General features: G+C 40.6%; 1 protein-coding gene across 26 annotated transcripts in view; it reads right to left on the bottom strand.

Moving 5' to 3' along the window:
• The window catches only part of MAPKBP1 (mitogen-activated protein kinase binding protein 1), a 101,305-nt gene that overhangs the window by 22,301 nt on the left and 65,890 nt on the right, over window positions 1-13,114 (bottom strand). For all 26 annotated transcript variants that reach the window (XM_086894254.1, XM_023928183.2, XM_086894252.1 and 23 more), the window contains 7 exons: window positions 12,858-12,983; window positions 11,109-11,179; window positions 10,538-10,659; window positions 9,570-9,645; window positions 6,948-7,059; window positions 6,326-6,389; window positions 3,084-3,209 (listed from right to left, as the gene is read on the bottom strand). In XM_086894254.1, coding sequence (XP_086750380.1) covers window positions 3,084-3,209; window positions 6,326-6,389; window positions 6,948-7,059; window positions 9,570-9,645; window positions 10,538-10,659; window positions 11,109-11,179; window positions 12,858-12,983 — 697 coding nt within the window. The remainder of the gene's footprint in view (window positions 1-3,083; window positions 3,210-6,325; window positions 6,390-6,947; window positions 7,060-9,569; window positions 9,646-10,537; window positions 10,660-11,108; window positions 11,180-12,857; window positions 12,984-13,114) is intronic.

Here is a 13,114-nt window from a genome sequence, read left to right as displayed (position 1 = left end):
AGTAGTTCATCACAGACTGAGGCAACATTTCTGATAAGGTATCAAAAACCTGCCCTATTCTAAGCCCTAAAAAACAACACAGCTTTCCTGGACTGGACAAGACCCACTGAGAATTTGATAAGGAGTTCTTCTTCCCAAATATATCTGACAGCACACAGTACTTCTTCAGTATACATATATAACTTTTAGACAATTTAATTTGGATAAATCTTTTTTCTCCTGCTATTTATACTAAAGAGTCAAGGAAAACCACAGATAGAGTCATTTTTAAAACATGACTATAAGCCCTGCAAACATTCCGCAGTAAAAACAGCTTAAAACTTGAGACAAGCTTTTCTAAACTATAAATGCACACTTGGATAAAAACCAAAACCCTACTAAATGGCCTTTACATGACTCCTTCACTGAAAATATAAAAGCCTTAAAACCAGAATGTACCAGCAATCTCAGCTGAGTACAAGTTCTATTATCCTGAACTACCAAAGCTCTTCATGTTCAGAAAAAAGCACACATCTGCAATTACCACAAGCAGAGGCAGAACTCAAAGGCTCTCAGGCACACTATGGAGTTCTGTGGGTCATAAAGGTCAGAGCAGTTCCAAGGTAATACAATAGCCCACAAAGGCGAGTCAGAGAAATCATTCAGAAGAGAAACTTTAGTCTCTAAAAAATTTTGGATGGACTGAAAACACTGGGACCCTTCAGTTCAGAGAACAGGTTGGATGAAGAGAGGTTATGAAAAAGGTTTACAAAACCATCACCAGAGCTCACAATATTAAGAAGCGGAGGACTTTCAACAAAACTAGTAGGAATGTGCTTTAACAGAGACAAAAAAACAGTTCTTCTTTCCACAGAGAGCAGTGAAATCCAGGAACTTATCACCAAAGGAGGCTGCAGAGACAGACAATATTATGAAGTTCAAAAAGAATTTATACAAACTCAGTGGACAATTGGTCCATGTCCAGATGGTAACGAAAAAAGGTAGAGATGGACCTCCTAACATCCCTTATGTAACAATGGAGCATGAGGCAAATGGATCACAAAAATTCATGTAGCAAGGCTCATGGAGTGTCTCACTAAATAGCATCTTCCATTGCCACAGTCACAGGCAAAATACTGGGCTTTGTGGAGCACTGATTTGACCCAAAAAGGCATCTCCTTGTGTTTACACTGCTGATGTTACCCACCTGGGTCAATTCCTGCCCTGACAGTTGCAACTGGATAGACAGCACTGTCCTGAACTGGAAATCTTCACCTCCCACTGCTTCCTCAGATCAATTTTGTTACCTCAGCATTATTTTCATTATTTATCCTGCAATACACTTATACAATGGAACTAGCAGAAAGTGTTACTTCCTCCACCAAATTCCAGCAATACTGTTCTAAAGAAGATCTAGTAGAACAAATTACTTTTCACAAGGCAGGAAGCCTTCTCATACTATTGTCAATCTTTTAAGCCAACAATTTTACACCACAAGCTGCAACTCAGCTCTCTACTGCAACCTATACAGATAGGCTTTGGAAAGAATCAAGGCACCTAGAAAACAAATATCACTCAAGTTCATTATTTTTCCTTCTCCCACCTCAATAATGCTGGTCCAATAGGCTCTTCTTCCATTGTCAGTACCAATCCAAAATGCTCTGGGAATTTATGTCTTTGCTGATCTCCAGTGACCACAGCGTATGATCAAAACTGAAGACAAGCTTTCAAAGCTGACAAGTAGATTCCAGGCTTGCAAAGAGGCTACCAAACAAGTTTATTAAAGTTCTGGGCTTGGCGTGGCACTAGCACCGCCCTTCAGCAAGCGTCTGTGATGGAAACAAGTATCACCTCACGTGGAACAGGACTGGGATTATCTGTCACAGGCTGAGCCTTGGTAGGGTAAGGCTGCAGCTGCTGGAATAATAGAGAGACTGCTATAAAAAGCATATTGCTTGATGGATCCAGAACTTTGGCTAGAAAAAAGGCTTCCTGAGTCTTCCCAGCATCGTTACCAAAAGCAATTACTAGACAAGACTTGTTTCAGGAATGAGCAGATCAAGACTTTCCAAAACAGAACTATGCAGACAGACTTGTTACAACATTGTTTGCTCCCAAAGGGAGTGGGAAAGTCCTCCTGATACTCAACAACCGGAGTAGTAAATCCTCCAGTCCTTTGGTACTTTTATATCCAGAGCTCCATTTGTAGTCACTTGGGACATAGGAACAAAAAAAATCTGCATTTATCCTTTTTATACCCACTGTGTTGTCTTAACAGCCTGGAGAGCAGGACTCTCCCCTGCATTACTTACAGTCCAACTAGTCTCAGCTACTTAAAAACTACAGAGAAACCAAACACATTAGACTAATAATCAAAAATACTCTGTCACTCCTGTTCTGTTTAAAAACAGAAGCACCACTTTTTAAAGAAAGGTCACCAGATAAATTTAGATCTATTCAGCTTGTAGGCTGCAGTAGTTTGTTTTAGATATGTTGTTTACTAAGCAAAAATAATAATATTATTTAGCTAGCAAGAGCTTTTCCCACTTAAATTATTTTTGTATTTATTATTCATATTATAATTATTTTATCTGAGTTTTTTTTCAAAGCCTCCAGAAAAAAGTTAACAAAGAAAGAGCAAAACTGTAAGGACTCTTTTAGAATTATGATCAACATAGCCAACTCACAGAGCTCATAGTTGTACTTCAGTACTGACACCACAGAAACAGTCTTTAAGTTGCATTCAGCTTATATCTAGAGAACTTTACTCATAAGGATCACAGCTTCCCTGGTGGAACTCTGTGTACCATTCTCAGTATTCCTAAGTGAACTGCTTATTAAGGTTTCTCATTAAACTAAGTTAAGACACAAGAGGCATTGCATACATATTGCAATCAGTGAAGCACACTAAGTCTGTCTGGAAGATCTCAATCTGGTTTCTATATCCAAAGAAGGGGGGTACAACCAAATTCAACAGAGGAATAAGAACTTTTGGAAAACACTACCAGTGAAGACAGCAAAAACCTTACATTTGAATCCCAGTGCCACACTTCCACATTTCACCCTACACAGTCAGACCCCTGTTCTTAGTCTGCTCTGCTCACCTCATGAGTCCAGCTGCCTTGTGAGGTGGAGACTTCTCCACCTGCTTCCCTCTCTGTTTCATGTCCGACAGCCGCTGCCGCATGTTGATGGTCATCTCTGAGCTCAGACGCCAGATGAAGATGCAGCTGAAAAAGAAAAGTGAGGCTGGGATCAAGTCTCAGTTCAGTTCATTGATACTAATTCCCACTGGAGAGACAAAGAAGAGCCCTTCTTCTGTCTGTGGCAGACACACACACAGAAACAGCTTCACAGAAGCTCAATCCCGTCACCAAGTCTCGTGATGAAGGAGTTAAACCTGCCTGCCAAAGACTCCCCGTGAGCAAGAGCAACTGCGGAGATATTTACACAGATTAATCTCTGATCCTATACCTTTTTTGACTATCTGACCAGCTGCTGAAGGAAATGCTGTAACAAGTCCCTCTGTGGTCAGCAGGATAAGTGGAGCCTACAGATGTCTCTTGCATCCTCTAAGAGTGGCTACGCTGAAGTCTCTGATTGCCACTACCCCCAAAGGCAAGGCCTTCCTAACGCCCACCACCACATGGAGTCTCTGTGCTGTAATAACAGTTAAGCTCATGTAGAAGTACTTTTTGCAGTCAGGGTGCCCCTAATATTTTACTTGGGACTCCCTACAGAATTTACTTACACAGAATTTACACAGCCATTAGCTCAGTGTAATAACACCAAGCACAGAGCATAGTGCTAATAACACCAAGGCCGTGGATTCAATTCCTGTATGGGCCATTCACTTCAGAGCTGGATTTGATGACCCTTGTGGGCACCTTCCAATTCAGAATGTTCTGTGAAATAGTCTGTGAAATTTAACTGAATTTGGTCAATGGATTCAAAGGCATTCGAGAGAAGGAAACCAACAGTGTGGTCTTGTTTCATTAATTTCTTCAGAAATTCAGCTTAAAGAACATATTACTCATCACATTAAAGAATACTGTATCTCATCTTCAGCTACTAGAAAGTAAAATGACCAGCACTGTCTTTGAAATTTAACCTCAGTGCTAACTAATTCTTTTCATCTCAGTCATCTTTCCTGTCTAGCTGGGTATACTCACACTGATACACAAACAGAAATGGTGCTTTGGCTATCACTTATAAAATCTTGCACCCTAGTTTGGAATCCAAAGAGGATTTAATTCAGTTCTTCAACACCCATCACTGCCAGTATACTCATGGGTACTCCAGTACACAGAAGATTTTTCAGTGACTGACATTTCCCTCTTTCTTGATAGCATGTAAATATTAATTTGCTTTGCCATCTTGAACAATGACCATGAACTTTGTTCTCCCTGACCTGAGGTAAATGTCAAAAGTGCCAGGATCCTAAATACCTCATTTTTTCTCTCTTTCATGAGGAAATGATTTAAAATGTTTTAATTTCCATATCACACCAAAAAAAAGGCCCATAAAACCCTCTTTGTGGTCAATGGAGATTTTAAGGTAAAACTAAAAATTCCCTTCTTGTTCCCAGTGCCATGCTCAGAAGCATCACTCCCAGCTACTAAAATCACATACAAACACTTCCCATTGCCTGTGAACACACTCTCATCCTCCCACTTGAGCTTTTCAACTGGGTGAAGGGGGTGAGGCACTGTGTCTGGGAACTATGGCAACCCAGGGCAGCCAGCTGTTTCCCCTCAAGGAGCAGCTCTCTCCAAGTAACAGCAACCATAATCTGCTGCTAAAAAACACACTGAAATGGAGGAAACAAAATTCTGAAAGCAAATCTGGCTTGTTCATTTATCCCACCCCCACAGTTATCAAACCTAGAGACAAGCAGCAAACAACCTAAGCCTGTGAACCAAACAGCATCCAACACAAACTCTGCAGAAGCGCCCTCCTACCCCTTTTGCTGGGACTGGGGAGGGGATTTGTTTTTGGTTTTTTCTTACCTTGCATTACTTTCCTCACATGAATCTCACAGTCTTTGTGCCCTTTCTCATCCCTGTTTTTCTTTCTATTTTCAGCTCTATTCTTGGCATGTGCTGCTGTGTGTGAACTGACTATGTTCCCTTGTTCTCCTTTGAAAAAGATGCTTTTTCATCTCCTTACAGCAATCTTCTTCAGGAATCCTTTCCTCATTTTTCACCCACCTCCTGCATACCCTTAGTGAAGAAAATTATCCTTTTGCTCATGTAGATGTCAACAAAAGAATGTTGCACTAAATCACAAGGATCACTGGGAACTTCAAACCTTCCATTTGTCAGAATTTCACGAATAATTTTGTCAGAAGATCACAACAAAAGGAATCTCTCTCCTGCAACTTTTGTCCCTAATCTACTTAAACACATGAAAGATAAAGAAAGAGGAAAACTAAACTATATATTTATTACTGAAAGACAGAAACAACCAACTGATGAGATTTAAGGTGATACACTGTATGTTCTGTAACAACTCACCCTCTAAAACCCTCCTTCCAATTCAATTGTGTTTTATTAATTAATTTTTTTTTAAAAAAAAGAGATAATCTGAATTGCTCTGAACTTGCAATAGCACTCCAGGAGCCATCTTTCTTAAAGGAAAAATTTTATTCAGTTCAGCTGATTTAAGCATTTACTGATTACAGAAATAGTGGCTCCACTCACCTGTACAATCATCACACTAGGCATACATTCTCCTTTTTCCCTTGAGCTAAGTCTGGTGACTACTTAAGCTTTTAGTGAACAGATTTAGCTCACTAAATGTGCAGAAAACTCATTTCAGGGGAGTACTGATGTAGTGACTTGAATCAGCTGAATTTAGCGACCTGAGGGGTCAGCTGCACCACTGCTGTCTCAGGGGAGACAGAAGAAGACCATATGGATAAGACCAAAAGCTGAGGACAGGCCTGTCCCTTTTGCTGTTAAACAGACTCCTTCACCTGGTGAAACCTCACCAACAGCATGAAAAAGTTCTGGCACTACTAGCAAAAATAGCACAAGATACCTTATATTCCAGCCCTGAAGGCTGGTCAGGAAAGAGGTCACATCTCTGCCTCCTTTCCAGCACAGAACAGTATTTACTCTAAAGAAAAGGGAAATACCTCACATGGGTCTCATTCTATGGAATGCTAATATAAGCTCTGTGAACTTCACCAACAGCATGCATTTAGGATTCAGAAAGCTCTGAGATTTATTTGGAATTCATAAAACACCCCTTAAAAAAAAAAAAAATCTACCTTTCCTAAGGACATGTTACATCCAGTATGAGATGACATGAGTCAGAATCACAAACAAGTAAAGCCTCTTACCTGTCACCAGAAACAGAGATCAGATGTTTGCAGTCATTACTGAATTTCATCCCAGTCACAATCTCTGCAAGAAATAAAGCAAAACAAACCAAATCTTCCCTGAAATATTAAAATGGACAGAAGAGATCACTAGCCAAATAGCCTGTCTGCACTCAGTAATTCACACTTCACAGATCAATATGCCCCAATTACCATAACCATTTAAGCAAGAATCTAGGCTTGACATGGAAAGGGCAATATACATGAACATGGGATTCTTTTTTTGCCTATAATAGAATAGCTCCTGCATGGTAGAAGCTGAGGGTATACCATAATGAAATTTAATATAGACTGAAAAGCACAGACTCCTTTATAGACTATTAGAAAAACTGTAAATAAATACATGGCAGGACAGGTGGTTACATGTGTGTGTGTCTGTGTGTGTGCTCGTGTGCAAAATGCAAAAATTAAACTTGCAATAAAAATAAGCTACTGCAACTTCATCCAACTACAATTTATTAAAAAATACCAATTAGGTCAACTTCGGTGGGAAGGAATCTTCAGAAAATTTTGACTAGTATCAGACCCTACTCTATAGTCATCAGCAGAAAAAAATGAATTTCCAGAAGTTGATAAGCCTTACCTGAGTGTCCATACATGGTTGCAACACACTCGCCAGAACAGAAATCAAAAATGGAGAGGTTCTTGTCAGAACAACTGGTTGCAATGTAAAGACCAGAAGGATCTGTTTGCACCTGGTTTAGGAGACCAGAGGAATGCAAAGACTTGGTAAGAAATTACCTTCAAACTACACAAAAATAGTTCAGATTACCCAAGACAGTCAGTATAAAATGCAAGTAGTCTGCACAGGAGTCCAACTGAGTACCAACCCATCCAGTATCCCAGGACAAATCTCCAACCTGACTAGACTTTTAAGACTATCTCCAACCTAATCAGACACTGAAGGCAGTTAAATTAAATGCCTTCATGACTGGGAAGGCATTTCCACCAATGGACAGATTTCTACCTCTCTCCTACTTCCTTTTAACCATTGGGGTCTTGCTTTCTTCTATGTTAAGATCAAAATAAAACAATAAGAAACCCCCACCCCAAAACACACACACCCCATAAAAAAAGGAAAAAAAAAAAAAAATCAGAGCTGTCAGACTTAAGTGAAATATTAAAGGATTCAGGTCTTCAGGAGTGAAAGCAAAAAAGAACTCAACTCTGCCAAGAAACTGTCTTTGATAATGATGCTGTCACATCTCCAGCATTTGCAACTCCCATTTTACAGCTATTTTGTTAGTTGTTTGTTTTTTCATATGCACCTATTTGTTGTTTTATCTTGGATGAAATATAAAATTCCCTGCAAATGCTTCACCAAGGTCTAAAGCAGCACTACACAGCAAATACAGTAACTGTCACCAAATGTCCTGCTGTGTCCTTTAAAGAATTTTAAGGAACTGAGAAAGTAACCTGTGTTTTTCAAGGGAGACATGGTATTTAAATAATGGCAATTCTTTTGGTTTGTTATATTTATTTTGTTGATGTTTGCTTCCAGTGTCACTGTTTGGGTTCTACTCATTTAACTGCAATGTGTATGATCTCAGAATAACATGCCAAGAAAGTTTAAATTCCAGAGACAACCATAATCCCTTGGTTACATAATTGTCTTAAAAATGAGCAAAGCAACAGTAAAAGTAATTGAGATTTCCCATTTGAGATACACATAAAAAAAAAGGATATTAAGAACAAAAAATCCATCGTTCAGAACATTTCATGGTTTTATGTCTGAGAAAAATCTAACCAAGCACCTAAGCTTATCAGCAATTTAAAGTGTAGCATCAATTTTTCATCTTCATTACTCTGGCTTATAAAAAATTTGTAGGAATTGTAATTGGCAAAGAGAAAGAACTTATCTTTCTCTGTAAAACAGAAGAGCTGACACTGAACAAAATGGTTTGTTTCCCCCTCCCTTTTTACCCAGTTATTTACACTCATCAACAGTTTCAGCTAGAAGGGAACTTTGAGTATTATCTCTTCCTGCCTGACCAATTCAGAGTTGACCAAATTAAAGCTTGTTATTAAGTGCATTGATCAAATGCATTTTCAACGCTCTCAGGGTTGGAGTATTGACCACTTCTCCAGGACTCCTGTTCCAGTGATTGGACCAAACTCTCAATTTCCTAATTTCCCCATTGCAGCTTTGAACCATTCCTGTATATCCTTGTCACTGGATCCCAGGGAGAAGCACTCAGCACCTCCCCTTCCGTCCCCTCCTCAGAAAGCTGTAGAAAGCAATGCAGTCACACTTCCACCTCTTCCTCTCCAAACTAGGTAAGCCCAAACTCCTCAGCTGCTCCTCATAGGACAGTCCTTCCAGTCCAAACTCCTCAGCTGCTCCTCATAGGACATTCCTTCTAGTCCCTAATAATAATACTGCCGACCTGTGCAGTACAAAATTATCAGTGGAAAAATAAATACAATGAAGAAGCTTGTTTGGCAACTTAACTTGAGAGATATTTTGATTTTGTCAACTGGCTTAACCCCTTTATAGACAAAAATGCAGTTCTTCCACTCAACTGTGAATCTTGAACACACCTGGTTTACCAGGGTAAGCCCTGGATAGAGGCAGAAGCAGGTGTGCTACCCTGGCCCAAGGCCTGGATGAACTCAGCAGACAGGAAACTTGAACAGACTCTCCCTAAGCAGAACCAGGCTTGTCCAGAACTTCAAGACCCAGGCTTTTCAGGTCCAATGCTATTTAAATTTATCAGCTCAAAGAATTTCCCTTGTATTTGCCCTCTGAAATCCACTTCACTAACACTGATAAACAGGCATTTCCACTTTAAAAATTCTAACAAAACCAGCCAAGAAAGCCAGAATGAGCTCTCTGGAGTAGAAATTAAAGGATTAAATTAAATGGATTAAATCATCTCCTGACAGATATTGGTGCAGTTCTACTTGTTTTTACAGCATGGTCCTGTGACTTACTTCAGAAACAGGACAGAGAGAAAAAACATTGATCAGCTTTAGCATTTATTGACTCATTTCCTGTTTCAGCCTGATGAAACCCAAATACATTACACCCCTTAAGGATGAAAGTAGGAGGAAGTAGCAGCAGGGTAAAGGACAGAGTAGGAGAAAGCAAGCAAAAAAAGGAAAAAAAATACTGTCTTCAGATTTGTATTTCATTTTCTTGCTCCTCAGCTGCACTCAGAAAAGCTGAAAATTTTGTAGATGGAAGGAAATGAAAACAGCTTACTTTGATAAGGGTGCCATCTTCGCCTTGGGATCCCTTGTAAAGCTTCTTCTGCTTCCCACTGCTTATGTTGAAAACCCTGAGGAGAAGACATAAGATAAGATGGCTCATTGTGCCCAAGTATTACTCTGAGGCTGTTGTCACCAGGATCCTTTTCCCTCCCTGTTCCTAATTCCATGTAAAATACAGGAAACAGGGTCAAGCTACAGGAAGTGGAGAAATTATCTCCCTGAAGTATTATCACCAGTCAGTTAAATGGTTCAAGAGACAACCCCAAAAGTAATGCAGAGGCAGAATATCTGAATTAAAATTGAGGCTTTATTCTCAAGTCAATAAACAATCAGTCCTCACTGCTGTAAAAATACCTGGGGTCCTTCATACACAGGATTAAGAGAGCAAGACACTTTATGTTAGAATACAAAACCAAATTACATCCAGTAGTAATATTTTGACCAAAACTCTTAACATCTCACATGGCTACAATAGGAGGAGACACACAAGAGAGACTCCTTTGCTTTCAAGTAGACAGATTGGAGAAATGGATAAAAATGGAGAAGGGAATGGACTCCGCCTGTTCAATGATAGTCACATCTAATTCAGGTTTAGGTTCTCACAGTCCCAGGTATTGCACAGGACCACACAGCTTTTCACTAAGTACCTTCAAAACCAAAAATCATCACAGTGTAGAAGTTCTAGCCCCATAGTTCAATGATGTCCCAAGGAGGGTACATTTGTTCCTCTAGTAGAAAGCCTTTGCTTTGCAGAGCAGCCCAGTGAGAAGCCAAGAGTCCCATGGGAATTGCACATATTCACACCTTTTTATCAGTGAGGAGAAAGGCAGAGTTCAATCTCACAGTGCCTCAGATCTGTCTGAAAATGCTGTATCAAAGAACTTAGAGGAATAATGATGGAGATGGGGCTGCCTCATTTATGACTGCAAAAATATTTTCAAGATGAGAAGGAAACCTAACCTGATGTTACGATCCTGGCATCCAATAGCTGCGTATTTCCAGCTGGGGTCGACATCCATGTCATAAAGTGTGGTCTTCCTAACAATGTGATGTGTTCGGGTAAACTGGACCCCTTCTCCTGTCTAAACATATGGGTAACAGCTGTGTCAAAATCAAGTTGTTAATCCATTATTAAAAGCAAGTAAATACAGATGAGTCTTCTCACAGAGCCAGCACAAAACAATCCTTCCCAGGGAGCTGCTGGGAGCAGATGGGACTGGAGGCACAAGGAACATTTCCCTCCAGCCCATACTCTTTCACCATTTTTCACAGTTTTCTCTGGCAGTGAAAGAAAAGCAGATATCCTAACAGTTCTCTATTTCACATCTTGCTGTGAGGGGTCAGGCTGGGAGTAGCTGCATGCTTCACAGAAGTAGATGTCTGAATGTAATCTCTTCTATCGAGTCAGTGGGAGGCACTGAGGCTGAAATAGCAACAAGCTCATACAGAAACTCTGATATCATTCTTTGAAGTAACTCCTTTGTGGAGAGATTACAAATTAGAAGTGTACAAAAAGCTGTGATAAGGTTACCTTCTGCGCAGTGCGGAAATAGATGCTCTTGTCTGCCCCACAGCTTATCATTCGCACTTTCCCATCGTTGGCTGGAATTAAAAGGCAGGAGACAAAAGATAAATACATATACAAGGTGGAGTATTCCACCATAATATTTAATTGATACCACTGCTCATTTATTCCAGTCCTGATTAGCTAAGACTGACTCCATCCTAAGCAGCAAAATAGAAGCCCCCTTCTCAGGGACAGCATTTGTCTTTCATGCTGAGAGAGCATGAGGCCTTAACACAGAGGCTTTTTCAGGACAGATTAGGATGTAATTCTGTCTTCTCCTTCACCAGTATGCTCATATCTCTGTGTACCACAGCACCCTGTGGCAACATGGCACATTCACTCTCAGTAGAAGCTGAAAAGAGGCAATAGGCACTTTTCAGAGCTTAGAGTTGGACAGAGCACATATTTTTTGCTGCCCTTTCTTACTGTAGGGTCAGGCTTCCCATCTTCCCTTAGGACTCTTCTGTAACCAAGCAGCTCCTTCAACAAAGCAATACCTGATAAAACTCCAATGACAGTGCATCCAGCATAACACAAGTCCTTGAACTGCACACACTTAGAGCATGCCAGAACTTGGCTCAAAGACCAGCACAAATGCCTTAGCTGCCAGGCCTTGAGCCCATGTCCCTCATCTCCTGGGAGTTCAGCTGGCTGCATTCCAGGCCAGCTCACTGATAAGACAGATCGGTCAGAGAAACTTTTGCTGGCCTTGGAGCTCCTCCAGAAAAAAAACCTTGAAAAATCCACAGTTGCTTTGGGGAGCCCCTGCTATGAAGCTTCAGTGAGTCCATTTATTCGAGGTTTTCAAGCTGAAGTTCTCATCCTTGATCCCCAACTGAGCTACACTGCAGCAGCATTGCAGCCACATCTGTCCTGGACACATGCCCCACTGATCTGAATCCTGACCCAACCCATGGACTCATCTTCCTGATCTGAACTCCTTCTTGCCTTGCTAGTATGGACTTGCCTGGCAGGCACTAAACTGGAGCTGACCCTGACCGCTCCAGACTGATCAAGACCTTGAATTGCTTGAATCCATAAGTGATAGTGACCTGTCACTATGGATTTATCTGGTGACCTAGACTACTGGCTGTATCTAGACTTGATCTGTTCCTGTCATGTCCTGTGGTACTTTCCCCCAGCCAGTGGAAAAGGCCACTAGCTTTGCCAGCCTTCCTGTCACCCCTGGCTAAAGGCTTTCCCTGACAGAGCAGCCAGCTCTTGCTGTTCCCAACTGGTGTCTGCTCATCAGTAGCAACTGAGTGCTGGGGATAAAACATGCTCCAGCACCAGGAATGCAAAGCCTTATAGTGGTTTACAATCACAAATTTACTGTACCCAAAACTCCTTTTTTTTGTTGTATTTTAGGATTTTTTTGGACAATGACTGCTCAGAGTTCTCCTAAATTAGTTCTCTCTGAAATTAGTTAGAGGGAGTAAATCATTACAGAAAACAGTTTTCCAAAGAAATGCTGAGGACTTCAATCAGAAAAGGTTTCCTTAGGAGGGAGGAAAGAGAGGAAATGAAAGCAAAACCAGAAAAGAAGGCAAGTATCACCTTCTGTTAAGACTCCAGCTGAAAAAAATGATAAAATAAACCCCAGCTGCAGCTTCAAATTGACCTAGTCCAGTATTTAAGTAGATAAAATTACAGCCACAAGGGGACAACAGCAGTGCTCAAATCCAGCTTTGGAGAGAGGCCATGATTTGCTACCTGCAAATTTCACTGCGGTGATGGAAGAAGAATGTTCATCCAGGGTTTGCTGCAGGCTATAATCCTTCCCAGCATCCAAGACATGAATCAATCTATCCCGACTGGCTGAGGCTAAGAGCTTTAAACCTGAGAGAAAGTGAAAAAAGACTGTAAGATCTTTAAAGACTGTAAGATTTTTAAAACTGCTTCCCAAGTCTTCCTAGGGACAAAACATTATACTGTAGCTAACTGCACAGATGGACACAAAGTAACACACC

The sequence above is a fragment of the Cyanistes caeruleus genome, chromosome 6 (genome assembly GCF_971803275.1).
Source record: "Cyanistes caeruleus chromosome 6, bCyaCae1.hap1.1, whole genome shotgun sequence".
Lineage (NCBI taxonomy): Eukaryota > Metazoa > Chordata > Aves > Passeriformes > Paridae > Cyanistes > Cyanistes caeruleus.
The sequence above is the reverse complement of the archived record's forward strand: the minus strand, read 5'-3'. Positions and strand labels throughout refer to the sequence as shown.